This window comes from Phalacrocorax carbo, chromosome 28 (genome assembly GCF_963921805.1).
Source record: "Phalacrocorax carbo chromosome 28, bPhaCar2.1, whole genome shotgun sequence".
In the NCBI taxonomy this organism is placed as follows: domain Eukaryota; kingdom Metazoa; phylum Chordata; class Aves; order Suliformes; family Phalacrocoracidae; genus Phalacrocorax; species Phalacrocorax carbo.
In genome coordinates, this window is record NC_087540.1 from 237,320 (window position 1) to 264,779 (window position 27,460).

Below are 27,460 nucleotides of genomic sequence, written 5' to 3' on the forward strand. Positions count from 1 at the left end.
GCGATGAAAGCAACCAGGTGCTCTCAGAATCCCATCCCAGTTGGAGCTCTGGATCCTCGGGGTTATCCTCTGGCAGTGTCTCGCCTACGTGGAGGAGAAACACCGAGGAGTCAGTAGGACACAGCATCTTTGCCAGTGAGCTTGCCAGTGGGGGAAACAGGCTTGAAGCTTGGCACGGCTGAGGAGGGGGGCTGCACTGGGGCCAGATCCCAGCCCCGAGCAGCCCTGGCACTCAGGCACCGCTGTGCCCCCTGCCCATGGGACCCCTGCTGCCAACGTGCCAAGGAAGCGGGATCCCAGCATCGAGCTGGTTGTGCTCGCTGGCCCCGACCCTGCCAGTCCGGGGGGGCCCCTCACTCACCGCTGTGCAGCGACTGGACCATGCACACCTCGTAGGGCTCTGATGCAGAGCTGCTCTCCTGGGGAGCCCCCACCTCCTCCCCGGCCACCCTGGGGCGGCTGGGGGATCTCTCCAGCATCCTGCAAATGGAGGAGAGTGGAAGCGGACAGGGGGGCAGCTTAAGGGAAACGGCTCGGTGCCGCAGGGCTGCCAGGGGCAGCAGGGAGAGGCGTGGGCTGCGCTCGGGGCCTCCTCGCCAGCTCCGCGCTCCTGCCCTGTCCCGTCGCTGTCTTGTCAGACACTGCGGGGCCACAGCCACGCTGACTATATATGGTGCCGTGGGGTGTCAGAGGGGGGTGACAAAGGGCCCCATTGTGACCCGCTGCCCAGGCCGGGAGGGGCGGGGCGCCGACAGCAGGGCGTCGGGCTCCAGCTCAGCGTTGGCCCGTGGGTTCTCTCAGGGTGCCCCCTGGTCCCCAGTCTGACCTTACGTCCCCTCAGAACCTTCCTGTGCCCTCCGGCTCGTCCCAGGGCCCTGCATTCACACACCCCGGCAGGGACTTCCCTGAGAGACCCCTGCTTCTCCCCCTCCGTGTCGTGCTCCCTTCACGTCTCTCCACTTCCTGGCATCTCACATCTACATCCTTTCCTCGACTCCGAAAATCTCTCTCAGCACCAGGAAGCAAAAGATGTTTACATCGGCTCCTCTGCTCCGATCGGTGTTTGGGGCTGCAGCTGTCGATGGGACTCTTACAGTGTGGATCGCTTACCAGATGCTGTCAGAATAGGAAACCCAGAAGAGAGAATCTCTGTCTTCTGCACTGCCTAAACATCTTTAATCAAGGCCCTCACCTGCAGCCTAAGAGACAGAGGACTTGAGGAGTCATTCTGAAAAGCCTTCTCCAAACACATGGATCTCTCTGGGATCCAAACCAACGCCAACTGACCTGGACAGCTTCTAAGCTGCTCCTTATTTGTGCCTTTAGAGATGTCTCGAGATTTCTAAGGTGGGCAGTGGCGAGGATGGACATGTTTTGATGGTGTCTGCTGTCTCGCTGATTACAGAAGCTTTCATTCACCACTGTCTTCAGCAACCCTGGCTCGAGGTGCAACTCACCGCTTTAGAGAGTGGGAGACTGTTGGAGGTGGCAGACTAGTTGGCAGACTAGTTGGCCTGGGGTGAAATTGGTGAGACCACAGAGGGGAAACATGCCAGCCAAAAGATTGTCAAGTAGAGCATCAGGATAAAAGGGGAAAAGAGGGACTAGGAGGTGCAGCTGAGAATGAGCCAGGGATGTCTGGCGGTCCCAGTCCAGCAGCCCCGTACCCGCTCCGTGCAGCCTGCAGCAGGACAAGAAACCTGTTGCCCTGACTGTACCGACGGTGCCTGACTGGCTGCTGCTGTCAGGCGGAGCAGGAGCGCTCCCAGCGTCAGCAACGGGGCACCGCGGTGTGCTGGTTTTGGCTGGGGTAGAGTTAATAGAGTTAATAATAAGTATGCCCTATCCTCACAGGAGCTAGGATAGGGCATAGTTTGGATTTGTGCTGAAAAGCGTGTTGATACCCGAGGGAGGTTTTCGTATTGCTGAGCAGGGCTTACCCAGAGTCAGGACCTTTTCTGCGAGTGGGCTTGGGGCGCACAAGGGGTTGGGAGGGGGCAAAGCTGGGACAGCTGACCCATACTGACCCAAGAGATATTCCACACCGTATGACGTCACGCTCAGTCGATAAAGCTGGGGGAAGAAGAAGGAAGGGGGGGATGTTCAGAGCGGTGGCGTTTGTCTTCCCAAGTCACCGTTATGCATGATGGAGCCCTGCTTTCCTGGAGATGGCTGAACACCTACCGCGCGATGGAAAGCAATGAATGGATTTCTGGCTTTGTTTTACTTGCGTGCATGGCTTTTGCTCACCAGCTCCAGCGTGGCAAGGTTTTGGTAGCAGTGGGGGCTACACGGGTGGCTTCTGTGAGGAGGTGACAGAAGCTGGGCCCTTGTCCAGCAGAGCCAATAGCGGCCAGCTCCAAGATGGATCTGTCGCTGCCCAAGACCGAGCCCATCAGCAATGGTGGTAGTGCCTCTGGGATAACATAGATAGAAGGGGTAGAAACTGCTGTGCAACAGCAGCTGGGAGAGAGGATTGAGGCTATGTGAGAGAAACAACTCAGCAGGCACCAACATTAGTGAAGAAGGAGGGGGAGGAGTTGCCCCAGGCTCTGCAGCCTGTGGTGAAGACCATGGTGAGGCCGGCTGTCCCGCCGCCGTGGAGGTAACGGTGGCGCAGGTATACACCTGCAGCCCCTGGAGGACCCCATGCTGGAGCAGGTGGATGCACCCAAAAGGGGCTGTGATCCCATGGAAAGCCCACGCTGGAGCAGGCTCTGGCAGCACCTGTGGACCCATGGAGAGCAGCCCACACTGAAGTAACTTTTCTGGAAGGACTTGTGACCCCGTCGAGGACCCACGCTGGAGCAGTCTGTTCCTGAAGGCCTGCACCCCGTGGAAGGCACCCATGCTAGAGCAGTACGTGAGGAACGGCAGTCTGTGGGAAGGGCCCAAGTTGGAGAAGTTCATGGAGGACTGTCGCCCGTGGGAGAGACCCCGTGCTGGAGCGGGGGAAGAGAGTGAGGAGGAAGGAGCGGCAGAGAGGCCATGTGATGAATTGGCTGCAACCCCCATTCCCTGTACCCCTGCGCTGCTCAGGGGTAGGAGGTGGGGAAATTGTGAGTGAAGTTGAGTTTGGGTAGAAGGGAGGGTTGCGGCTAAGATGTTTTTATGTTTCTTCTTATGGCTCATTATCCTACTTTGATTTGATTGTCAAAGTCAATAAATTCATTTCTCCATGACGAGTCCGCTTTGCCCATGAAGGTAATTGCTGACTGATCTCCCTGTCCTTAGCTCAGCCCACAGAATCCCAGAATGGCGGGGGCTGGAAGGGACCTCTGGCGATCATCCCGTCCCACCCCTGCTGGAGCAGACACCCCCAGAGCAGGGGCACAGGGCCGCGTCCAGGCGGGGGGTGAATGTCTCCAGGGAAGGGACCCCACAGCCTCTCTGGGCAGCCTGTGCCCCTGCTCTGGCACCCGCACAGGGCAGGGGTTTGTCCTCATGTTCAGGTGGAACTTCCCGTGTTCCAGCTTGTGCCCGTTGCCCCTTGGCCTGTCGTTGGGCACCACTGAAAAGAGCCCGGCCCCATCCCCCTGACACCCACCCTTCAGGTATTCATAAGCATTGATGAGATCCCCCCTCAGCCTTCTCTTCTCCAGGCTGAACAAACCCCGGTCTCTCAGCCTTTCCTCATAAGGAAGATGCTCCAGCCCCTGATCATCTTGGTAGCCTTGACCCTTTCATCACATGCTGAGGAGGGGGAGTGATAGAGCAGCTTGGTGGGCACCTGGTGGCCATCCAAGGTCAACCTACCACAGCTGTCCACCTGGCAAATCCTTCCACAGGTGTCTCTTGGGTGCCCAGAGTGATGCCTGTGACTGATGGGTGGGGAAAACTCCCCCTGGCACGGTCCCCATGACAGACCTTGATTCCCCATCATCCCACAGCCCTCCTGCCTTGGCACCCCTGCCAGCACATGGCCCCTTACCAGCCCTGGCTGTATCCCATGCAAGGCTTCACAGGGAGCCCTGCTCTGGGGTCTGCTGGGGTCTGGGCATGTGTAAGCCCAGACTGGCTTGGGGAGGGGGCCCATGTGAACCTCACAAAGTTCAACAAGGCCAAGTGCAAGGTCCTGCACCTGGATCAGGGCAATCCCCAGTATCCCCACTATCAATAAAAACTGAGACATGAACGGATGGAGAGAAGCCCTGAGACGAAGGACCTGGGGATATTGGTGGATGGAAAAAGTTGCTCTCCTGGGGAGCCCCCACCTCCTCCCCGGCCACCCTGGGGCGGCTGGGGGATCTCTCCAGCATCCTGCAAATGGAGGAGAGTGGAAGGGGACAGGGGGGCAGCTTAAGGGAAACGGCTCGGTGCCGCAGGGCTGCCAGGGGCAGCAGGGAGAGGCGTGGGCTGCGCTCGGGGCCTCCTCGCCAGCTCCGCTGTAATGGTTTTATCTGGGGTAATTTTCTTCACTGCAGCTGGCACAGTGCTGTGCTTTGGGCTCAGTATGAAAACAACGTTGATAACACACTGATGCTTTAGTTGTTGCCGGGTGCACGGGAAGCCGGGAGGGGAGGGGGCACAGCCAAGAGAGCAGATTCAAACTGGCCAAAGGGCTATTCCTTTTCACATAACATCATGCCCAGAGTGTTAACTGGGAGGAGCTGGCCGGGGGAGAGAGGCAGCAATAGCGGCTCAGAGACGGGCAGCATCAGTCGGCAGGTGGTGAGGCTTGTATCGTTTGTGTTTCTGGCTTTCTGCGCCCACCCCGCTGGAGGAGCAGGAGCAGTCGGTGCCCGTCACACCCGAGCAGTGGCCCCAGCGGGAGCATGTGAAGAAGCTGGCCCAGGAGGGGCGGGAGCGGCCCTGCAGGTGACACTGGGCCAGCTGCAGGTTTGTGTGCAGAGGGAGTTCGATGCGCAGATAGCCGGCAAGTGTGGCTGCCCATAACCCACCAGTCCAGCACCGTCCCCCACATCATCCATGTGCAGAGGAGGTGCGGAGGCCTGCACCCAGCTGCTCAACCACAGCCTGCCCCCAGATTCCTGTGTCTCGCTTAATTCATTAGAAGAGTTGGGTGTTGGCTTTGCAGCTCCTCTCTCTGCCTGTGGGCATTTGCTCGGCAGGAGGCAGGGTGGGGGGGTTAACGCAGCCCCTGCCCACCCCACGGGTGGATGAGCACAGCTGGGGGTGGCTCCCATAGACAAAAGGGTATTGTTTAGTATGAAATAATACTGTCTTATTTTATGAATAATAGGCTTATTTAGTTATTAATAAATACTTTTATATTATAATATTTGTATATTAGACATAGACATATATACACATACATAAATACATATGTACCTACGCATCCCACCACAGAATCCACAGAGGGAAATGGAAGGGGGGTGTCAGGGAGGGACTGGGATGCGGAGGAGGGGTGACATGACCCCAGGGGCCCAGGACTCACCGCAGTTCCTGCTCTCTGCACTGCCAGGCACATGGCACAGCTCAGGCACTTCTGTATGTCTGTCTCTGTCAGTCTGTCCCTCCCTCCCTCCCTGTGCTGCAGCCCCGCTCACCCGACTGCCTTCCACCTCAGGGCACCCACGGGTGCCTCACAGCTCGCACCCCACGAGGCCGCCCCGAGGCACAGCCCAGGGAGGCCGGAGCGGGGCCCAGGCCCAGCTGGCTGCTGCCAGGACAGGCCCGGGGGCGGCCTGGGGCTGCGGGACAGGCCTCGGGGCAGGGGCTGGGGCCGGGGCAACATGGCCGCCCGGCAGCCCCTGCCCCAGGGCTCCAGCTCCCAGCATGCCCCGGGGCGCGCCTTCCCGCCGCCCGACCCTGCGCGGGCACCGCGCCCCCAGCCCGAGCCAGCCGCCCCCCGCAGGCCCCACGGCCGCCCCCCCGGGGCTGCCCAGGGCCGGTCCTGGTGGGGAGGGAGGGAGAGGGGCGCAGGAGGGTGAGCACGGGGAGCGGGGCTGGGGCCAGAGAGGAGAAAGTCCCCGGTGCGGAGCAGGCCCAGGGACAGCAAGAGAGGGCTGGAGGCCCGGCCGGCTGAGGAGGGGAGACGGGCAGGAGAGGGGGACAGGCGGCGGGACAGGCAGGGGAAATAAGGCCAGGGCGCAGCAGAGGGTGACAGGAAAAAGAGAGGCCAGGGAGCGGGGGAAAGAGGCGTGGAGAGGGAGAGAAATAGCCAGGGGCTCTAGGGCAGGCAGGGAGGGGTTAGGAAACGCTGACAAGGGTGTGGAGAAGACAAAACCAGCAACAGGTACAGGGCTGAGAGGGAGGGACTAAACAATAAGGTCGGGGAGCTGGACAGAGAAAGAAAGAAAAGAAAAGAAAAGAAAGAAAGAAAAGAAAAGAAAGAAAGAAAGAAAGAGAGGGAGGGATTGAAAAAGGGGGTCAGGGAGCTCGACAGAGAGCGACCGGGAGAGACCAAAAATAGCTGTTACTATCAGTTGTCCCCATTTCTTGAGCACTCCCCAGAAAGTGCGTTACCGGGAGCCTCAAGAAATGTGCTGCCTACAAAAGCCCTGCCCTGGGCCTAATCCTGCAGCCTAATATTGCCGATTGATTGTGGTGTTAAAAAAAAAATACTATCTGAGCTCTAAATCGAACCTGCAAGGAAAAAGGAGCCAGGCATACCAGGTTGGACACGTTTAAAGGCCAGACCCATTCAACAGCCGCACGAACCATCGCTCGCTCGCTCCTGCTGCGCACAGTCCACTACCTGCCTGCAGGTACAGGCAGCCGCCCTTTTCTTGAGCACTCCCCAGGAGCAGCACCACCAGGCTGCTCAAAAAGCCATACTGGCTGCAAAGCCTTGAGCACAGCTTAATTCTGGACAGTTTTCCCTCTTTTTAGGCCTGCTGGTTAAAGACTCAGCTATTGAGAGGTGGCTCAGGACTACACCAGGGCTGGCAGGGCTGCTTTCTGGATCCCGTGGCACCAATGGGCAGAAGGAGAAGCTGTCAGATCGATCCAAGGGCTGGGAACACGTGCAGGGTGTCAGGGTCACCCCTGGCTGGTTTTTCCCAGCGAAGCCCCAGCTCTGCCTTCTGCTAGTGCCGGGGGCACCGCAGAATGTCTTGCCCGCTCCCCACAGCCATCCTGACCCACACCTACAGCTCGTACGTGGGGTCCACATCACACAGCTGACTTGGGGGTGGTGGGTCTCTCTGGCGGCGCCCTGGGCATGGGGGCAAAGCAAACCCCATCCCTCCCTTTTGATCTTTGTCCATAAGGTGACCAAGTGGAGGGAGTCCTACCGTGTGCAGGAGAGCGCCGTGGAGGGAGGTGACAGCTGCTTGCAGAGCGGCACCGAGACCCGCCTGACAGCAAAGGCGCCCGATGGCCGCAAACAGCCCAGGTGAGCTGGTTGGCTTGGAAGCCACCTGAGCAGCAGGGGTTGCAGAGCACATGGCAGCAGAGGGCTGACAGATTGAAGCAATGTCCCTCCTCAGTTGGGTTTTTGCCGTTGTACTTCACAGGAGTCATTTCGCTGCACATTCTTGGCATGTAGTGTGTCCTGCTGCACCATCAGGCAGAGTCATGGCTTCTAAAGCCCAGCTGACCCCCAACACGTGTCATTCCTTATGCCTTTGCTTTCCAGAGCTGTGCTCAGATGCGCCTGGGGCCCGTGGAATAAAGGTGGCGATGGTGGGTCAGGCAGGTGTGCCTCTTGAGCAACCACCCTCTTTGCTCTCCAGCCTGGCAGAAGGAGGGGGAACCACGGCCAGGGAAGCCGAAGAAGGGGAGGGACGAGGCAAAGCTGGGCTCATGAACCCTGTAGCAAAACAACCCGTATCTGCAGCCGGTTTCTGAGCCAAAACCAAGGAAGACGACTGCTTGCTTGGAAGCAGTCATGCTCCGGTGCCACCAATTCCAGCCGCTCCAGACCAGGACCCCTCCTGCCATGCTGCTGGAGCCCAGTACAGACCAGTGCCACCCACTACGGTCCTGCCTGGCTGCTGGAGCCCAGCCTGGTGCCTGGGGATCTGGAGTCTGCCCAGGCTGAGGAATGCAGCTGCCACTTTTACACTTGCAGGTGTAACTAGTAGCGAAGCTGAGCACGCGTCCCCGAGGTGCACACAGACAGACACACACGCGGAGGACACCGGCACTGCCAGTCGCGCAGGCTGCCGCAGATGAGGTGCTGCATCAACAGCACCCATGTGCAGGACTCGGATGAAGCACAGAGACAGCCACGTCCACTCCTCCTCTTGGGCTGGCAGAGACAGGAGGTCACCGGTGCAGGCACACCCACGGCTCTTTCTACGTTCACAAGCACACGCGTGTTCATGGATCCCCTGAGCCCCCTCCGTCCCCCCACGTACCCCTGCCCGGATCCCGGCCCTCTGACCCACCCCACGGGTCCCCCACTCGCTGACTGGTCCATCTCGGTGCTCCCTGCAAACAGGCAGCACTCGCACGTTTGTTCCACAGGCGCCCCACACTTGCGTGTCTCCCCAGGTGCCGGCACGGACCCTGCACCTGCCTGAGACCCCAGCCCAGACCCGAGGCCCCTCTGGTCACCAGCTGGTCCAGCCTGAAGTTTGCTGGTGAGTGCACGCGCACATCTCGTGCACACCAGGTTTGGGGAAGATGCAGACTCACAGAGCCTCTCCCTCGCCTCACTCGTGCTGCTCCCCCCAAGTGGGTGGCTTTCAGGACACACACCGTTCCCACCCCGCTGCCTGCTGGCCGAGATCCCCACTCGCTCCAGTAGCTGCACTGGGACCCCACGCCAGGAGCTGGCACCACAAGCCAGGGGTGCCTACACCCCCTGGCTGACTCCAGTAGCTGGCACCCAGTCCACCCACGCCAGCCCCGCAGTAGCTGGCACAGAGGCCTTTCAGTTCATGTACACGCAGGGTAGAGAGTGAGACTATGCAGAGAGCACATTAAGAAAAGATTTAACCAGCAGATCTAAGAAGACAGGACATCATCTTCGGTTCCTTGCATACATCTGAGCCCTCTGCAAACACTCGCCTTCCTCTTCTTCCTTCCAGAGTGCTAACTTTGTCTCCTCACGTTCTTGCTCCAGCTGTTAACTTCTTTCTGCCATTTCTCTCATGGCTCTCAGATCACGCTCTGCCTCTTCCAGCTGGGTTTGGAGAGATGTTCGTTTGCATGGCAGAAGCTCGCTCCTCTGCCACTCACACTAGTGAGGCTAGTGAGCCGGACAACCCAAGCAGCAGTATTGCAGTAAAACCCCTCTGAACACGTCCTTCCCCACTCCCTGACTTACCTCAGCAAGGCAAGCTGTAGCTTGCATGCGCAGCTTAACTGAGTAGAAGTCCAGCCACGGCAAGAGGTTCCTCACCAGACAGGGGGAGATGAGCCCAGCGCGGAGCAGGACGCTGCACAGGGGACGCAAGCGAGGGACACACAGTTACCCAGGAAGGCCTCAGGCTGGGTCTCCAGAATTCACTTACGCTGATGCTGACACTATTCTTTAGCTCAGGACGACTTCCCAGGCATGCTGGAAGGCTCCCGGCAGCCATTTCCCTGGGCACAGCCCTGCAGGAGGTGGCCAGGTGCCTCCCTGGGGCTCCTACCTGCTCAGGAGATACACCCCCTCAGAGTGATGCAGGGGGTCTTCCAGGCAAGCCCACACTGACTTATTCACGAGCAGCTGCATCCATTTCTGCGCCATGCATTTGCCTAGCACCAACTCTGTAGCTAAAAGGAAGATCCTGGCAGAAGAAACAAAACACAAGATAAGCAAACCCAAAGAAACCACACCAAACCAAATCAAAAAAACAACACCACCACAAACCCCAAGAAATCTCAAATCACAGCAGGTTAGGGGAAGACTTATCTTTAGCAGAGCTAAACACCCCTGAAATGATGCTTCACAGCCTTCAAGACTGCAGCTAACGACACTGGCATCTTCGTCATGCCCCAAACCCACCGAAGCAGAAGAAAACCCACGCCCCTAGACTGACTCCATGCTAGATACTTCCCAAGGCAACACCTAATGCCTCTTCCCACCAGCATTTTGCAAAGAATGACACCAGTGCCCGCGAGAGTCACTGCTCCCAGCCGGGGTCCGCTGAGGGAGTGCAGTGCTAGTGGGCATGCAAGGGCATGCAGGAGGCAAGATGACAGCCGTATGAGTTGTACGAGCTGCGTAAGACCTTCCCGCCTGGGAGCCGGAGGTTCTCCGTGAAGGAACAGAAGGAAAACCAACCACGACGACTGGTTTCCACACCTAGGAAGCGGGGCAGGCGAAGCACTCCCTCAGCCCCACAAAGGCACACGCCTTGGCAAGGGGAACTGAAGCCAGCTCCTCCATCTGCCCCTTCACCTCCTTACCTGCAGGGCTTCTCCTCAAGGACCTGACCCTCAAGGAACATCCTTCTCCAGCTGCTCACAGGGCAAAGCAGCCTCTCCTTGCTCAGCATTTCACTGGCCCACCTCAGGAGGCTGGGAAGGATGTGGGGAAGCAGTTGCTTGAGCTCTTCTGTGCTCCTCAGGGCAAGCACCACCTGGGAGATGGCATGGGTGATCTGCAGAGAAACGTGACCAAGACACACCTCTTCAGGAAAGGCCTTTAACCACCAGCCTGCCTGGGGCAGGGGGTTACTGCTTGCAGTTGTCACTTCTGCAACAGCCTCGTGGCTCACGAGCACAAAACTGTCCTGGCTCCCCACTCTCCTTGAGGCCGGCCCAGCACAGTACCCTGGGAGTCTCCACGAGCTTCCCCAAAGGGCACCTGACTTCCTTGTGCCCAAGTATGACTTTCAAAGCAGAGGCAAAGCTGCAGAAACGTGTCTGCTGTTGAACGTACCGTCAGAACCTCCAGAGCGGTCTGAGAGTTGCACCGCTCACAAGCAGAGGAGTCAGTCCCCAGGACGTTGTTTCCTGCTCTGTTTAGTTTCTCCACTAAGCACCTCAGGACCTGAATCCCAAGGGTGCTTCTCCCCAGGCTCCGCCACAGCTCCACCGCGTCCCTGCAAGGGAACAGACGTTCACCCCTGAGACCATATCCCTGCAGGCCTGCAGTGCCCTCCAACCGCCTCATCTGCAATGGGGCTTACAACGCCCCACTCACGGCAGAGACACAAGCACACAGCCTTGCAACGCTCAAAACTGTTCAGGCAGAAAAAGAAAGGACCTGCTTCTTAACAGGATCCCCCCAGCGCAAGCAAGTGCTGGGGTCTCCGTTTGACTGCAGCGAGGGGAAGTGCATGGTGCACGTACCTGTCCATGGGCAGACCCTTCTGGAGGAGACTGCTGATCGTGGGTTCCTGGTGAAATCTGGTGAGGAGAAACACCGCGTGGAGCAGGAAGGGCCTGTGGGTGCTCTGCTGCATGTAGGTGTAAAGGGTGTTCAGGATTTTTGGCACCTGCATGAAAGAAGAGGGAAAGGAGAGCTCGGTGCATCCTTTACCCCATCCTGTGGGGGCAGACACAGTCACTCAGCAACTGAGCAATGCCTGCTCCCTTGACAGAGCCCAGATCTAGCTCAAAACGTCACCCCTCCCACCCTGCCTGACCCTGGCCCACGTCAGGAGCTGAGGATGCTCTTGGCAATTGTGCACACGCACGCACGCGCTCACGCACGCGCTCACACGCACAGCCCCAGTCACTGCGTGTGCTTGGGCCCAGCCATACGAGCAGCTGCGTGGCCTGTGCGCACACAGGAGACGGGCGCATTTCACACCCAATACTCGAATAACCCTCCCCACGTGCCTGTAGCGACGCAAGAGCAAGACCAAACACGCTCTTTGAGACCCTGAAGATGCCTTGCACGACCTCCGCCAGGCTACATGGCTCCTTCCAGAGGGACCCAGTTCTCCAGGACACCTTTCCTTGACTCCACCCTCTTCTCCCAAAGAGCCAAACCCTTCTGCACACAGAGGACCTTCCCCCGAAGGAAGGGGTGTTTGTTTGAGCCTTTCACAGCTAGAAGCCGTGGCCATGATAAGGACAAGGAGGCAGCCAGGCCCGTGGTGCAGACACAACCTGCTCTGCGCCTGGGGAAGCAGCAAGGGGTGACCCTGCAGACCGTGGATGCGGCACTCCCGCTGCCCGAAGCGGCCACGGGCTCCACAGGGACGGCACAGGGACGCCCTGCCCTGGCCGTAAGAGCAGCCGCCTAACAGCTGGGTGAGCTTTAGCTCAGCTGGGCGCGCTCCTGTGGGCTGCCTCCCATCGTGGCTGTCACCGTGACTGACCCACTGAGTTAGCCTGGGCTGAGCGAGCTGCTGGTGACCCTAGAGCCCAAGCGGAGCGCAGCGGAGCACGAGCAGAGGAGGAGAGCGGGAGCCTTGAAAGGGCAGGCACAGCCCGAGGCCAGCGGCTCCCAGGCCACTGACGGGCAGCAACTGGTGGCTAAAGGAAGGGCACCTCGCGGGCTGGGGAACACCGCAGTCGGGGAAAGCAGTGCGAGGAATGACAAGTACCCAACCTGTGGAAAACCTAGCGTGCCCAGCAAAGCTCGGAGTCGAGGGAATTGGGGTCCAGTGGAGAAACAGCAGGGTGGAGTGGATCCCAGGGCTGGCAGGACTGACAGTGACCCTGGAGGAACGGGAGGAACGGCAAGGTTGCTGCCCCCCAGTGCCTCACACATGGGAAGGACCTGGGCCAACGGGAGACTTTGGACAAGAAGTGCCCGTATCCTTGTCACGGAGCAGACGCCAGCAGCAGGTGCTAATGTGCGACTTAGACCATCGGTAGCCCCTCGGTTCGCCATAGACACGGGGGTGTTTCTTCAGCCCATGCCAACTGCACAGGGTGTAGTGCAGCAGCCGACAGGAGAAGAGACAAAGTCAAGTGGGAAAAAAAGGTCTCCTTTACCTCCTGGAGTATTTCCATTCTGCATTCCACCAGGAAGATGAACACCCACTCCCACACTTCTCTTGCACATGTGGGTGGGACATGCAGCAAGCTGTCCAGGACAGCAGTCAGAAAGTCTGTAGCCTGTGCTGGGGGGATGCATCTGCAAACAGCCTGGAGAGAAGTCGGGAACAGGAGAGACTGTGTCACAGCTCTGCTCCAGCAATGCGGAGAGGAGAGGAAACTTGATGGGACTGTTAGTTTCGGCAGTCGTGGAGGGGGCAATCACTTGACTCTCCTGCTGCCCATACAGCGCCGTTTACACCTGATGTGGCTAACCGACTTGGAAGCGTCTCCCCCCACGTTGTTTGCTCATATACCAAATCTGTGTTCTGACACGAGCACTCACACACACAGACACACACGTGCGCACAAACACACACATCGTGGCATCTGCTCCAGCAGGCCTAAAGGAGAGTCTTGTCTCAAAGCCGTCCTGGACAGCTCACTCTGGCGACAGCAAGAGACTCTGGAGGGGAGCAGGGATATGTGCAGGAGCCCAGGAGCTGGGCCCCCACCCTGCTGTTTTGGAGCCAGTTACCTTTGCTATTTTGGTAGAGGCCTGCACCAGAGTGTTGGTGTCTGGGCTGTTCAGCTCCTCGCAAAGGCGCCTGATCTCATCTGCCTCAAGCACCACCTTCATGGTCTTGGCTGGAACAAACAGCAGGAGAAAAGAGGAGTCACGTCTACAGAAGCCCAACCTCTGGCCCCAGGTACCAACCAATAAAGGAGAACCCAAGTGGTGGCAGTGAAGGCCACAGGGAAAGCCGGGGCCCTCCGCAACCCCGTGCCGCAGGATTTCCCGAACCAGAAGAATGCCTGACAAATCCCGGGCTGGAAAAAGCCTCTTTCTCCTTGAACTCTTTGCTGAGGCTTCACGGTTTCAGCAGCCTCTGCTCCCAGCAGCTGCATCCCCTATTGCCACACAGGCTACCATCATCTCCGGGAGGCAGGAAACCTCCCCGTGTCTTCCTCAGCACAGGCAGACCCTGCTGCCTGAAGAGGAAAGGATTCAAACACAGTCCTTTGGAGCTCGAGGCCTGCAGCTCAGATCCCTCCTCCCTGCCCAGTGTGCTCTGGGCAGCAAATTGATTCCCTCTCTTGTGCTCGGCAAGAGATCTCCTCCCTGTCAGGGATGAGTCTGGAGACTTCCTGGCTAGCTGCCTGTCCCTCCAGGCTCAGGGCAGGGAGCGAGGGCAAAGGCACCCTCTGAAATGTCAGGGATCTCATCCGAGGGAGTTGTCTGACCACCCTCTTGTCTCTCCTGGAATGTGGAGGGGGACAGACGTGGAGGGGGACAGTCCCCAGCATTGGGGACAACGACCCGCTCTCAGGCAGCAGCGGGGGATGGCCCTGAGCACCCACCCTCACGCATGCCTGGGGGAGGTGGGACTCAGCAACCCTCTCCCAGGGGTCCTTCCTGAGATGGCCGGGGAGGCAGAGGGCTAACAGGGTGGGGGCACAAAACCAGCCGAGCATGTTGCCTCCCCCTTCCCTCCCAGCGGTGGGGCCTGGCCCCACGGGACCCTGGTGGCACCAGGCTAGGAAGGGAGGGAGGATCAGGCTGAGCAAGGCTGGGAATCGCCTGCTCTCCTCACCTTGCATTTGGAGAAGGTAGCCAAGGCAGAGCCATGCCCTCTGGTGGGACGTGGCCAGGCAGTCGCTGGTCAGAGTCCCCAGCAGTCCCACCAGGGAGCCCAGCTGCTTGCAAGGACGTCCTGCCTGCAGGGGAGATCAGCAGGAAAAGGGTCGCAGGGAGCCCCAGCATCTGCTCGCCTCTACCGCCCATCCTGCTCCCTGAGCCGCTAGTGACCAGGCAGAGGGCCAGGCAGAAGGGCTGTCCCATAATCCCAGGAGCCCCAAAACCCAGTATCTGCTTGGGCAGGGCTCCCTTCCGGGGCCAGGAATCACCGTGGGAAGGGGGCACCAGGGCACGCAGAGGGGTCCCTACTCACCATGAGCTCAAATCGCTCCTTGCAAGCTCCCAGCACGTGGGCGCAAACGTGCAGGGCTCTCTCCCGCTCCCATTCTTTGGCCGAGGTGAGCCAGCCCTTCAGGACCTGAGGCAGGGTGCGTCTCTCTCACAACAGGCATCTTTCTCTCCCTGAGATCCCTCCCCCTCTCCCTCCTTCTCTGGCCCCTTCCCGGCGTGGCCCCTGGCCCCACCAAGCACTGCCACTGCAGCCTCCACCACCTCGCTCTCTCCAGCCGCCTCCGCCCTGAGCCAGGTGTTGCTTCCTTGCCAGCATCTCCCAGCTCCAGCCTTCCCCCAGGCTGCTCTCGCCCACCTCTGGGCTGGCTCTTGGCGTTCCCTCCGGCACGGCCCACTTCTCTGCCGGTCCTGAGGCTGTCCCCCAGCTCAGACCCTGGCCCCAGCAGACGCACAGCCTCAGAGCGAGGAGCCAAAGCCCCACTTTCCCGTAGGAAAGGTATCCACCTCCTATCACCCTCTAAGGCCTCGATTCTCTGCCCCACAACACTTTCCCTGTTGCCCCATGGCTACTCACGTGGACCATGTCGTCAAAGCAGACAGAGGTCTCCTCTGCCTCCAGAAGGGTTCCCATGAGATGGCCCAGATCTTCCAAGCCTCTCCTGTGCAGAAGCTGAAAGCAGCAGAGCAGAGCTGAGGTTCTGCATCCTGGGGGCTGCCAGGGCGCACTGTGGAGGGAGCCTGGGCCAGAGGTGGGCAGGCACTGGCCGGTGGGTACCTGCATGTTCACAGCTGCCCTCACTGTCTTCCTTCCCCTGTTCATCCGCGCCTTGGAAGGACAGGACAAGACGCTCTGGCAGCACACTGACAGCAGCTTGCGACTTTCCTCCCTACTCAGAGGTGGCCGCAGCTTGCTGGACGGAGGAAAATGGAAGAGAAGACAGACAGGGGATTTACTAGCCCTCTCCAGAGAGGCTTAAACCACAACTGGGTTCTTCCTAATCAAGGGCCCCATACCCAACAGCCCCAGCCCATGGCAGCGAGCACTGCCTTCAGCTCCAGCAACTCCTGCCTCCTCCCAGGCAGCCGGCAAACCCCCGCCCCTGGTTAAGGAACCCCTGGGGCTCCCTTCCTTTGGGAGACACCTGAATGCTGAACACCCTCCCACTCCACAGCCCCCGCAGCTGCCGGCCCCATGCTCAAGGCCACTGGGGCTGCCCCAGCCAGCTGGGATGGGGCACACTGGGAGTCCCCAGAGCCTGGGAACAGGCCTCACCTCAACTCCTCCAGGGCCTGAAACACTCCATACACCAGGGAGTCGCAGGGCTCCCGCTTTATCCAGTCCTGCAAGTCCCAGGGACACAAGCACAGAGTTGGCAGAGGGCAGGGACATGGGACAGCCCTCCCACCTCCCCTGGGGACAGGCTCTGCCACCAGGCCTGGGCAGACACTGCCCCACGGACCCCCAAAGGCACCGCAGGAGGGACCCTGCTCTCCAGCCACAGCCACCCAGCACCAGCACTCAAGGGCCCCACCAGCTCGGGACACAGCTCCAGGAGCTGGCATGAAGCCGAGAGACCTTTGTGCCTCTGGGGAAACCAGTCCGATGGCGCAGCCCAAAACTGCCCCGTGCGACTGCCCCAGCGATGGGCACTCACCAGCAGGGTCCGCGTCGCCTCCTGCTTTAAGGAGAGCTCAAAGCTGCCGCAGTCGCCCACAGCCTGGATGGCACAGCTGACCTCGGTGATGCTCTGCACCAGGGCGAGCTTGAGCTGCGATGCCTGAGGCCAAAGAGAGCAAAGCACCCCTTGAACTCTTCCCAGAGCTGGGAGGTGGAAGAAGAGCACGGGCAGGGGAAACCCATGGCAAGGTTGGATGTGGACGTTGAGGACAAACCCTTCCTTGGGAGATCTTTAGAAAGAGACCGTCCGTCTCGGTACACCCCAGGCCCAAGGGGCTGGAGCTGGGGCTCCCACACATCCCTGCCCTGTGTGCCCCGCACTCCTACCCTCTGTTTGGCTGTGGAGAGCCGCAGGATGTTGACCATGATTTCTTTATCCACGTGGCTGAGCAGCTGCTCCTTGGGGGCATGCCGTGCGATGCCGCTGTAGGTGCGCATGAGAACAGCGCAAGTGGCCTGAGCTCGCTCCGTAGTGTGCTGCTGCCGTACCTGTGTTGACAGAGATGCCCTGAGACATTAGCCCCAGGACTCCTGCCCCACACCTTCACCAGCTCTTTGTTTCCCTGGGCACCTCCCAGCAGCTCCCCGAGCTGCTCACTGAGCTGCGAGCTCCGGGGCCGGGAGCTGTTTCCATCCCGCAGCTTGGCTTCTTGCGTGGCGATGGGCAGGAAGTGCAGCCAGCATCCCACACACTGCTGGCTGTTTCACCACTGATTTGAGAGGTCCGGGAACTGTCTGGAACCTTTCTGTGGAAAGGTATCTGACATAGCCTGTCACGGTCCTGCTCAGAGACACCCAGCCTGTGCAGGTCAGCGGTGCAGATGAGCCCAGCCTCTTTGCCTTCCCAGGCCAGGCTCCACCGCGCTCTCTGCAGGGCCCTGCCCTGCCCTGCCCTGCCCAGAAAGGCTTCCCCACAGCCCCGAGGTGGGGATCAGAGCAAGCGAGACCTCGCCAGGCTCCTGCTCCCAGCCCCCGGCTTTGAGGAAGAGGCACAGTGTCACACCGTGCGCACCCCATCTTGTCACCAGCTCCTGCTGAACTTCAGTCGGGGCAACGTGGCTGCAAGCAAGCAACCGCTGCAGCTGCCCCAGCTGGGTGGCTCTGATCCACCAGGTGCCAAACCCCATCCTTTCCAAAGACACCTCAGGGGCCGCAATGCCAGGACGGCCCCTCTGAAACACAGGTCTCGGGTACCTCTTACAAGAGGGCTAATCTAAAGGCACCTGCCACAGTTTGCCTGCTGCAGCCGTAGAAGTGGAAAGAAGGCCAAAAAAAGGAAAAGCAAACAAAATCCTGGATCCTTTACCTTCCAGCCCATGGAAGTCTGATAGAACCAGTCTCTGGTGAGAGCAGCAGAGAACATGGTCACCGTGTCTAAAACCAGGTGGAAGTGCTCCTCGGCAGCACGGGCCACAACAGAAATCATTCCCTGCAGTCACAGAGAAACAGGGAGTCAGCTCCTGCCCAGGCACTCAGCCATGGCCAGTGACAACGGCCAGGCAGGACGTTGCAGCGAGGGGGAAATGGCAGCAACAGGGAAATCACGGAAATGTGGAGCAGGGCCAGCAGCAGCCCTCCCTCTCCCCCAAGAACAGGCAGGGCATGCTCACGAGGACATGAGCATCAGCTCACCTGGACCTCAGACAACTCCACAGGGTTTGTCTCCTGGAGGAACCTCAGCACCTGCCTTTGGACGTGTCTGAGGTCCTGACAACCTGCCAGCGCCGTCCCAAGAGCCTTGTGCAGGAATAGCTGAAAGAGAAGAGGCCGAGCCTAAGATGCGGTCATGGCGTGGCCTGTCAGGAGAGGGCTGGCCCCAGACGGACCCGACGACCCCTGGGAGCGGGCAAGGCCAGCCGCGGTGCCAGGCTGTAGCCAGACACTGGGACAACCTGGGGGGGGAGCGCCTTCTGGGGGCAAGTGAAGGGGGAGCAGTGAAAAAACCGCCTGTGTGGGCAGAGCACCGGCGCCAGCCCAGCCCCAGCGCGGGGCAGGAGACACACCTTCTCCCAGGAGCTGGGGGCAGAGCTGCCCAGCTGCTGGCTCAGCTCCTGGCTCAGGCCCACGGTCCACGCCTTGTCCTCGATGGGCTCCAGTGAGGCTCGCAGGAACTGGGGTGAACAGGAGAGGAAGCGAGTCTTCCCCTGACCTTGGCCAGGGCACTTTCCACGGCGCGTATCCCGGGATGCTGCTGGGGGAGAGCTGCTGCAAACAGCAGCTTCTTCCCCCACCCCACCCAGCCCTCTTGCCACCAGCCTCCCTCTTCTCCTACCACCTCAGGGGAGACCCCCCGGCACGGCGGACATCGGGGAGGAGGCAGTGCTAAGGCACGTGCCGCAGCGTTAGAGGGCATTAGCCATCAGCCGTGGCACATGTGCAGGCAGCAGCTCCTCTGAGCGGGCAGGCACCTACTGCGGGGGGAGGCGCAGGGTGCTCAGGAGGTGTCCCCACCTCCTGCTGCCCACACAGGCAGCCCTGAGCTTCCTCGCACAGCTTGGCCTGCTCCCTCTTCTCCCCCTCTACTTGTGACACCGCGCCAAGGATGCTGTACCTTAAGCACACGGTGCTCCCACTCTGCAGAGTCCAGGGAGCTCTCAGTTCTTCCTAGAAAGCAAGAAGAAGCAAAAGCTCTTGCTGCCGCTTAAGCTCACACCAACGACAAGCCCGCTGGTCTCCTCTGCGGTCAGACCTCCCAGAAGTCCCAGGCCATCAGGCTACAAAGGGCCTACAAGCACCTACATTGTGAGGCCAAAGATACAGGCGGGGTCTCCCAGGGGCCTTTGTCAAAGTCGTTTGTCAGAGCCACCGATTCAAGCTGGGGAAGGACGCACTGACCACAGCTGATCCCCACTGCTTGACTGCAGCTCCCAGAACAACTCTGACCACTGAGTCGCAGCACGCACCAGCCACACACATTCCCTTCTTAATCACCCACCGCTTCCTGCCCGTTTCAGCCCTGCTCCCAGGCTAGTGCCAAGGACAGCTGCTGCAAACCTGGCCTGGCCTGGGGACTTGGTCCTCCAAAGCCAGAGGCTGGAACCCCTTCCAGGAGCGCCAGTCCTGCCCCTCTCCCAAACACCATGTCAGGCAGGACATGGGGGTGCCACCAAGACCTGCCGTCCAAGGGGACATCGGTGGCCCCGTCCATCCCCTGGGCCCGGTTGACACCGGGGGAACAGATGCCCCCAGCCTCAGTGCTGGCTCCCTGGAAGCAGAAAGGCAGCAGAGCAAGTGCAGGGGAACTGGGGACAACTCTCCTCCGTCACACTGGGAAGCTGCATTTTCCTGCCCCCCTCTCCCTCCCCGCCAGCCTCTTCCTCCTCACCCACACTTTACCTTCCAGGTACTGCAGCAGGAGGGGGACCTCGGTTGCCCACACCGCCCCCAAGGCTCGGTGGATCCTGCCGTGGAGGGCCTGCAGCAGCTGCAAGGCAGCGACTGCGCGTTCGCCACTCCTGTAAGGAGCTGCGGCCACCACCTAGGCGAGGACAGGAGAGAAGAGTCGCTCCTGCTGCCAGAGCCACAGCTTCTCCCGGGAAGGAGGGAAGGAGGGAGCTCGGGAGCTCGGGAGCTCGGCGCTGATCGGCCAGCAGCGGGCGGCCAATGGCTTCACCCGGGGCGCTGCCAGTCCCGAGGAAGGAGCGGGATCCCTGATGGGCTCGGGCAGGCGCGGGCACGCTGCCGCCTCCTTGGGGGCTCCCAGCACTGGATTTAAGAGCATCTCTGTCCCAGGTTCTCCCACCACCCACCCCTGTCCAGGAAAGCTCTTTCTCCAGGGCCCTGCTACTCACCAGCAGTCGAGCCAAGAGGGCCTGGGGAGCCGGCAGCTGGGCTGTGGGAAGGAAGAAAGGCTGGGTGAGCTGATGAGCCCCCACAGTGCCCTGCCCCTTGTACCTCCTATGACCCACACAGGGCTGAGGGCTGAGAGCAGCAGCGCTGCCACAGCGCTGGCCTGAGGGTTATCCCCAGGACAGCCCAGCATGAGACGAAGGCAGCTCCAGCATGGCCAGGAACGAGCCCCGGCTCACCAGGAGAGTGCTGCCAGCAGGAGAGACAAGTCTCTGTGCTGGGCAAGGGGCAACGTCAGGCAGAGCCCCCCGTGCCCAGCAGCAGAGCCTGGCTCTGCCCTTTGGTTTCCTGGGCTCCTGCTCAGGGCTGGTGGGGCACAGGGAGACACGGACTGGCCCAACCCCCTGCCAAACCCAGCAGCACTCACTGGGGCTCCTACCTTGCTCCTGGGACTCTGTGGCATCTGGCTCCTCCTCTTCTTCCTTGCACCCTGCTCTCTCCCGTCTCTCAACTAGGGCTTGGAGGCAGTGGGAGAGCGGGACCAGCATGCCACTGTACTGGGCTGGCACGACATACTGCAGCAGCCTCGGCCACAGGAGCTGCAGAGAAGAATGGGGCAATTCACCACACTGGCATTTCCACTCAGCTCCAGGACAAAAAGGATGGTCTGCATTTCCCCGAGCCTTGTGCACTTCAGCACGCATGAGGGGAGAGGCTCAGGGCAGGGGAGAGGCTCAGGGCATGAGAGAGCACGAGGGAAAATGTCCTGAAGGCAAGAAGTAGCCACAGCAGCAGCGCACAGGGCGGCTTACTCGTGTCATCCCTCTCAGAGAGACATCCAGCGAGCCCAGGATGTCCATGCACAGGGCTCGAAGAGCTCCATCCTCCTGGGTTTCCCAGGGAAAAAGGCCTCCTGCCACCTGCAAGACAGAGTTGGCAAAACCCCCATTACGCTCAGGCCCTGACCGACAAGGCTCAGGCACGACTCACCGGGGCTCCTGCGCCAGCCTCCTGGCAGCCCTGGCGGCAGCACGTCCAGCCCAATGGATGGGGAGGAGCATCGGAAGCCCTTTCCTTCTCCCTGCTCCCAAACCAGAGCCTCTCTGAGCCTCAGAGCAAAGCGATGCACACGGATCTCTCGGCTAGGGGATGCTCTGGCCAGAGGGCAGATCCTTGGCAAGTCAGCAGGAAGCTCGGCCCTCCCCAGCTTTCATCATGAAAATGCTCACTGAAGGGACGGCCAAATGGCCTGTCCCCTTGCCAGAAGCGGTGCGGGCCCCCAGACTGCTCTCAGATGGACAGGGTGTGCTTTGGAGGGCCAGAGCTCGACAAGACCACAGAGAGCTCTTCTAGCCAGGCCCACCCGTCTGCACTGGCTGCCTTTGGGTGATGGTCCATGAGCATTTAAGGACGGAGGATGTCCTGTCCCTGCAAGCCCTTCCCTTTGCAAGGAGGCTTTGCGGAAGGCCCCTGTGGGCACAGCTCAGCCCGTGGGGTGTGCAGGCAGCCCCGCAGTCCCAGGTGGCACGCCCGGGTGCAAACCCACGTCATCCGGTGACATCTCCACCAACATCAGCACAGACACCCACGAGGAACGGCCATTTGGAGGCCGCTCTGATGGCAGTGCCGGCAGTGATGGCCCTGCAGCGTGAGCCCTCCGTGGCCAAGGATGCCTGCAGGAGCTCTCAGCACAGCCCATGCACCGGTCAAAGGCCTGGGTGTCCTGCTCTGCACTTACCAGTCTGCCCGAGGTCCGGCTGAACTCCGTGAAGATGTGCCCCACCACATCCCATGCCCAGCAGCTCTGGCCGACAGAGCTGAGCAGCTCCCTGATGAACTCCAGAACTGCCCTCCGCACCTGCCAGGGGAGAGGGTGGTTACGACCTTCCTGTTCAAACCCCAAAGGGAAGCCACCTTTGCTTGGGGGCAGCCTTTGAAGTGGCTCGCAGAGGCATGACGAGCGCAAGGCAGAAGCTTTTGCTCCTGCCGTCAGGGCTGGGCTTTAGCACGAGGCTGCACGGGCGCTTGCCCCACAGAGCACAACGACCTCCCCACTCCACTCTGTCAGCTCTTCCCAGGGAGGAGCCATCACCCACCTCCTGGGCAACGTGCTGGTGCTTCCCCAGGAACCCCAGCTCTGCCCCAAGGGTAAGGGTTTCTCTGCCTCCCCTGATGGCACCACCCCTACCCACACCAGCTCACCTGGGCACTGGGGTCATCGCACACTGACCCCACAGCCTCCACCACCTGGGGCAGCTTCTCTCTCGTCGCAGGTGCTGGAAGAGATGTGGAGAGGGGGGCGTTGAGGCACAGCCCTGATGGCAGAAGGGATCCCTTGAAGCTTCCAAGCGCACCAAGGGGACAGAAAACGGGGCCTGACTCTGACTTCACAGGAGGCAGCGGTGTAGCCAGAGCAACTCTGTTTCTAGAGGCGCAGCTATTTTATAGGGACTGAAAACTAGGCTAATATGGCAACACAGAGGATGAGAGAAACGTCGTGGGTACAAGCAGCTCCTCTGCACACCAGCCCACCCACCATCCCACCAGCCCGCCCGTGTTACCGAGCTTGGAGCACCGCCCCTGGTGTGCCACTGTTCCTAACTGCCGGGGCAGAGCTCGAGCCCTGTCACGGGGCATCAGCTCGGCTGGGGGACCTGCTCCTTGCAGCTCCTTTTGGGTGCAGGAGCACCAATTTCAGGCCATTCCTGCTCTCAGCCCAGCAGCCCCAGCCCCTGCCTTGTGTCCCTGCTCCATGGCACTGACCGTCAGAGCGGACCAGCACTGCCAGCAGGCCCACGGCTGCCACGCGACCGGCCTCACTCCCACCGCTCAGCTGGGAGCGTAGAAACGCGACAGTCTCCTCGGCGTACATTTGTGCTGCAGGGAAGAAATCGCATTCTGCATTAGCAGGCAGCTTCCCCTGACCGCCAAGGACAGGGAGAGAGCTGCCACAGCACGGCGGGGCATCGCCCAGTCTCCTCGTCTTACCCTGCAGCACGACACAGCGGGACAGCACTGCCTTATGGGCCGGGCCCGGCTCTTTGGTCACATCAGAGAGCTGCGGGAACAAGGTCCGTTTTAGAGAAAGTCACATCAGTGTTGAAAGGGGCTCAAAAGAAATTGTGCTCTCAGCTCCCCTCTCCCTGGGCACTCTGGGCACGGGACCCACAGCCGAAACCCAGCCCACTCCACAGTGGCCCCCCTGGGCATGCACAGAAGTTTGCAGCCGCCCAGGCTGCCCAGGAGCTGAGGCTGAGCAGCGTGAAAAGGTGTCGGCACTCCAGAGTCCTCCTGCAACTTGGCCGAGAGGGAAATTGCTGTGGGAGCTGGGCTGTCCCTCAGGCCCATTCTAAAGAGCCAGGATCAGGCCTCCTGCAGCCTTAACGTGGCGCCTGCACCACAAATCCTGGCGTGCTCCTGGCCTGCAGGAAGGTCCTTGCGGAGGGACGCCCTGCCCTGCCCTGCCCTTCCTTGCCTGACAGCTGGCAGGTCTTTCCCCTCCATGGCAATCAGGTGTGCAGGCCCCAGGCCAGCGGCAGGGCGCAGGCTCCCCTTACCTGGCGGTGCACAGCAGTGCTGATGGCAAGAGCCGTGCCCCGTGGGACTGGGGTCTGAACTCCCTCCAGCGTCTCCAGGACATAGCTGAGGCTCTACAAGAGAATGGGGGAGGAAGAGGAGGCTAAAGGCACCTTGGGAAAGGAGAAACCCAGCACATCTGTGATAAGGGCAGTCCCTAACACCAGCTCCCAGGGGAAACACCAAACCCTCCCGCACGGGGCTTCTTGTTTGTCCTCCCCTCAGTGTGCCATCGGGAGGGTCTCTTTCCTCTGAACAGAGCTCAGTCTTGGCAACTCAGTTTCCCAGCACTTCCCACTCACCAGACCTCACCCCTCACTGGATGGGACTGGACGTGGCCCTGGGCATTAGGGCAAAGCTCTTCCCGCACGCAGAGCCCCAGGGAGGTGGCGATGCCTCCCTTCCTGAGAAGATGAGCCCTAGGGACTCTCGCCTCCCTCCTCGCCCTCTCTGGGTTGCTCTTCTCTTGCCCAAAGAGCACAGGAAGCCTCAGGCCTCCTCTGCTCTCCCTGTTCCTTCTCTAAGGGCTTCCCACCTCCCCCTGGCACCCCACAGCTCCTCAGCGCCTCGCGGCATTCGCATAGACCCAGCCCAGCAGCCACGCCAGGCCCTGCGCAGCACCTCACCTTGGTGACCCGGGAGGGGTCTCGGACCTCCCCATATTGGTGCAGGAGCCAGAGGAGCTGCTCCCAGGCATGCTCGCGGTGCTGCTCCTCATGCAGAAGGACACTCATCATGGCAGCCACCGCCCCGAGGACAGCCTGCTTGGCCTGAAGATGGAAGGCAGAGGCTCTGCTTGGAGGGCTGAAGCACTGCCTAGTGCTCAGCATCCCCTGGACACCACTCGGCCCTTCCCACAGAGAGGGGTTTCCCTTTCCTTTCTGCCCTGCAGGAGAAGGGCTCACTGCGCAGGAGAGAGGCCATTTCCCCACGCTGCCCTCCCTGCAGAAAGGCCCCAGGACCCGGCTGCTTCCCCACAGCGAATCCCCCTTCCCTCCCCACTCTGCTCGCACCCCGCTGGGCACTGACGGACCCACCGACGTGGACATCCCCCGCCACGGCCTCAGTCGTGGAAACCAGCGCTTCTCTCACCTCTTCCTCCCTGCAGTCCAGCCAATTTTCCACCACATAGCAGAAGACCGGGTAAATGGCTTCAGAGAACCGTGCCGCTGCCCCTTTGCGAGGGAAGGAGCATTGCTCCCGCTTGCCAAAGTACGTATTGACTCCTTTCGACCATTGCTCCAGAACTGCGCCAGGAGAAAGGAGAAGGGAGCATGTGAGAGTCTGCTGCAAGGACCGTACCTTGCACTCTCCTCCAAGCCTGCTTTAAGGACAGATGCAGGTTTGGCAGGGCTCAGCCCAGGCCCAGATCTCAGTCTGAGGGCAAGGTGTGCTCTTGAGGTGTCTGGACTCAAACAGCCCACTGTTTCCTCCTCTCCATTGTACCTTCTCCTCCCCAAAGGCCCCTTCCCCTCCAGCGTTTCTCACTGCAGCCCCTTCTCTTCCCTTCCCACACATACGCCCTTTCAGAGCAGGGATTTTAATCCCAGAGGAAAGCAGGGGAACAGAAACCGTCGGAAGGGACCCAGGAGTTCCACCGTGCAGCACCACTGTGTCCTACCCATAGAAAACTCCTGGCCTTCCCTTGCTCCTTCTACACACTCGCAGCAGTTTGGGATCACCAAGGCCTGACCTCGCTGTGGGCTGACACCCACAGTGTTCCCTCTGAGATCATACGGCGGCACCAAAGGCCAGCCCAGCCCCTACCCCTGGGGCCCCGGCCAAGGAGCTGACACTCACCACTGCAGACGGCGCACAGGATCCGGCCGCTCCCCACCCGGCTCAGCACGGCGCGCAGGGCGAGCAGCGTCATTCCCACAAAGGGGATGCACTGCAGGGCTGCAGAGAAGGCAGGGACAGCGGGACCGAGAGGGTCAGTGAGAGGCACAGGAGACTGGGGGGTCTGTCCCTGGCGGGGCTGGGGCTGCAGGGCCATGCAGGATGTGCCAGAGGGCACGGGGAGGGCTGCCTTCCCCAAGGGGGGCGCAGGGAAGCTCTTCGGCGTAATGGGGAGGACAGTGTGGGGCAGAGACCCCACGGGTTTGTCTCTAGCATGTTGCCACCCTTCGGGAACCGGGATCAGGCTGGTTAAGGCAAAGCTGCGAGCCGGGCCTGGCACACAGAAAGGAGGCACGACAACTCCGTAGCCCCCCAGTTCAACACAGAGCGTTTAGGGAGGGCGAGGATCCCTTCTCCGCGTATCACAGACCCAAACCAGGAGGCTGAGGGTGCCGTACCGTAGCTGTGGGCCATTTTGCCCAAGGTGAGGAGCACAATCTCATCAGGGACCTTCCCCATGGCCTTCAGGTGGCTCTGGAGCTCGGACATGACAAAGTGGAAGTGGGAGCGGGCCAGAGCCACCAGGACATCACTAGCAGCCATCTTCACGTCACCTGCCACACCCTGCAAAAGCGTCACAGGTTAGACACTACCGAGAAAAAGGCTGAGGCACTCAGACAGGCTGAACGACCCCGTCTCCTCTGGAAGACCCCTCGGGGCAGTTGTCCTCAGGGCTGGGCAGCTGCCACCTCTTGTAGCCTGGAGCAGGCGAGCAGCTCCCTGGCAAGACAAGGGCATCTCTCCCCCAGCACAACGCTGTGCTGCTGGCCCCTCTCCCTCTCCATGGAGATGCCAGGAACAAACTGTCACAGACTCACACCCCACCGGGACCTCTCTGTGCGGCTGGTGGGCTCCCATGGCTCTTCCTCAAGGCAGGAGAAATAACCTTGAGCTTGAACCCAGCTCTCGCTCAGTTAGAAACGGCCCCGAGGCAGCTTCTCTGCACAGCTCCCTGCATCCCCTCTCCAAATCCCCTGTAACGACGAGTCCCCAGAGCCTCTCCCTGAGCACCTCCGCTGGGTCTGAATAACCAGGGAACACCTCTGCACCACTCTGTGCTTCCCCCAAGACCAGGGGCGGAGGCAGGCTGCTTTGGTGGCCTTGAAGGAGAACAAGCTCACCTGGGCTGCTCGCATGTCACTGGACGCCTCTGCTATCAGGCGGTTCACAACACCGCTCGTCAAACAGCCGTCGCCTCCCTGCAAGACACTCTCCAGCTCCCGGTATGTCTCCACTCGCTCACCCTGAGGACAGACCGCAAAGGGGAGTGATGCAACTTGCTTTGCCCTCCTTCTCAGGGAGCCACGAGAGAGACCTGGTGCCCCCCAAATCATCTGTGGGACACAGGCATGAGGTACGAGCTGCAGGCATCGGTCGGGACAGCCACAGGGAACAGCAAGATCTCCTGCAGCGCCTCTGACACTAGCAGAGAGCCAGGCGGGGAGATTGACTCCGGCAGGGTAAAAGGCCCTGCGGGAGCCTAGGAAGTCACTCCCGAGGGTGGGGATGGCGGAGGTCAGAGGGAAAGCACCAGGCAAGGAAGAGTGTGGCTGTTCGCTCAACTCCTGCCCAGATTTTGGCTACCTCGGCTCACATTAAGGCTGATGTATGCTGGGAGCAGTGCCATTAGGTCAAGGCGAGAGCACCACGTAGGCAGGGCAGGTGGCCGGAAAGAGCTAAAGGGCCGTGATGCAGCCCTGACCACCTGCAGATTCCTGTCTGTGGCGGCCATTATCTTTTGTCCGGCAGTTTCCTCAGAATCCACTAACTTATTGAAATGCTACAGACCAAACCTCCAAGCTGGAGGG

At 60.5% G+C, this 27,460-nt stretch overlaps 1 protein-coding gene across 1 annotated transcript; it reads right to left on the minus strand.

The window, feature by feature from the left end:
* Window positions 1–14,595: 14,595 nt before the first annotated feature.
* Window positions 14,596–26,195, minus strand: LOC135317958 (maestro heat-like repeat-containing protein family member 2B). The gene is made up of 23 exons (XM_064474694.1): window positions 26,051–26,195; window positions 25,554–25,652; window positions 24,846–25,000; window positions 24,380–24,523; window positions 23,735–23,827; window positions 23,166–23,235; window positions 22,941–23,054; window positions 22,380–22,453; window positions 21,916–22,035; window positions 20,990–21,097; window positions 20,617–20,776; window positions 20,180–20,220; window positions 19,725–19,866; window positions 18,940–18,992; window positions 18,392–18,499; window positions 18,021–18,140; window positions 17,626–17,817; window positions 16,716–16,877; window positions 16,366–16,488; window positions 15,984–16,051; window positions 15,486–15,621; window positions 15,285–15,380; window positions 14,596–14,837 (listed from the first exon to the last, which is right to left on the minus strand). The coding sequence occupies exons 1-23, from the start codon at window positions 26,193–26,195 to the stop codon at window positions 14,685–14,687; spliced, it is 2,676 nt and encodes an 891-aa protein (XP_064330764.1). The 3' UTR covers window positions 14,596–14,684.
* Window positions 26,196–27,460: the final 1,265 nt, after the last annotated feature.

Excerpts from the sequence above, each read along its gene's own strand:
- LOC135317958 (XM_064474694.1), bottom strand. The coding sequence starts at position 26,195 with ATGGCTGCTAGTGATGTCCTGGTGGCTCTGGCCCGCTCCCACTTCCAC. Across the intron at positions 18,993-19,724 it reads CCTGCTGCAGTACCTGGAAG|GAAGAACTGAGAGCTCCCTG; the intron begins GTAAAGTGTGGG and ends CTTGCTTTCTAG. Across the intron at positions 18,500-18,939 it reads GGGAGCACCGTGTGCTTAAG|TTCCTGCGAGCCTCACTGGA; the intron begins GTACAGCATCCT and ends TGTTCACCCCAG.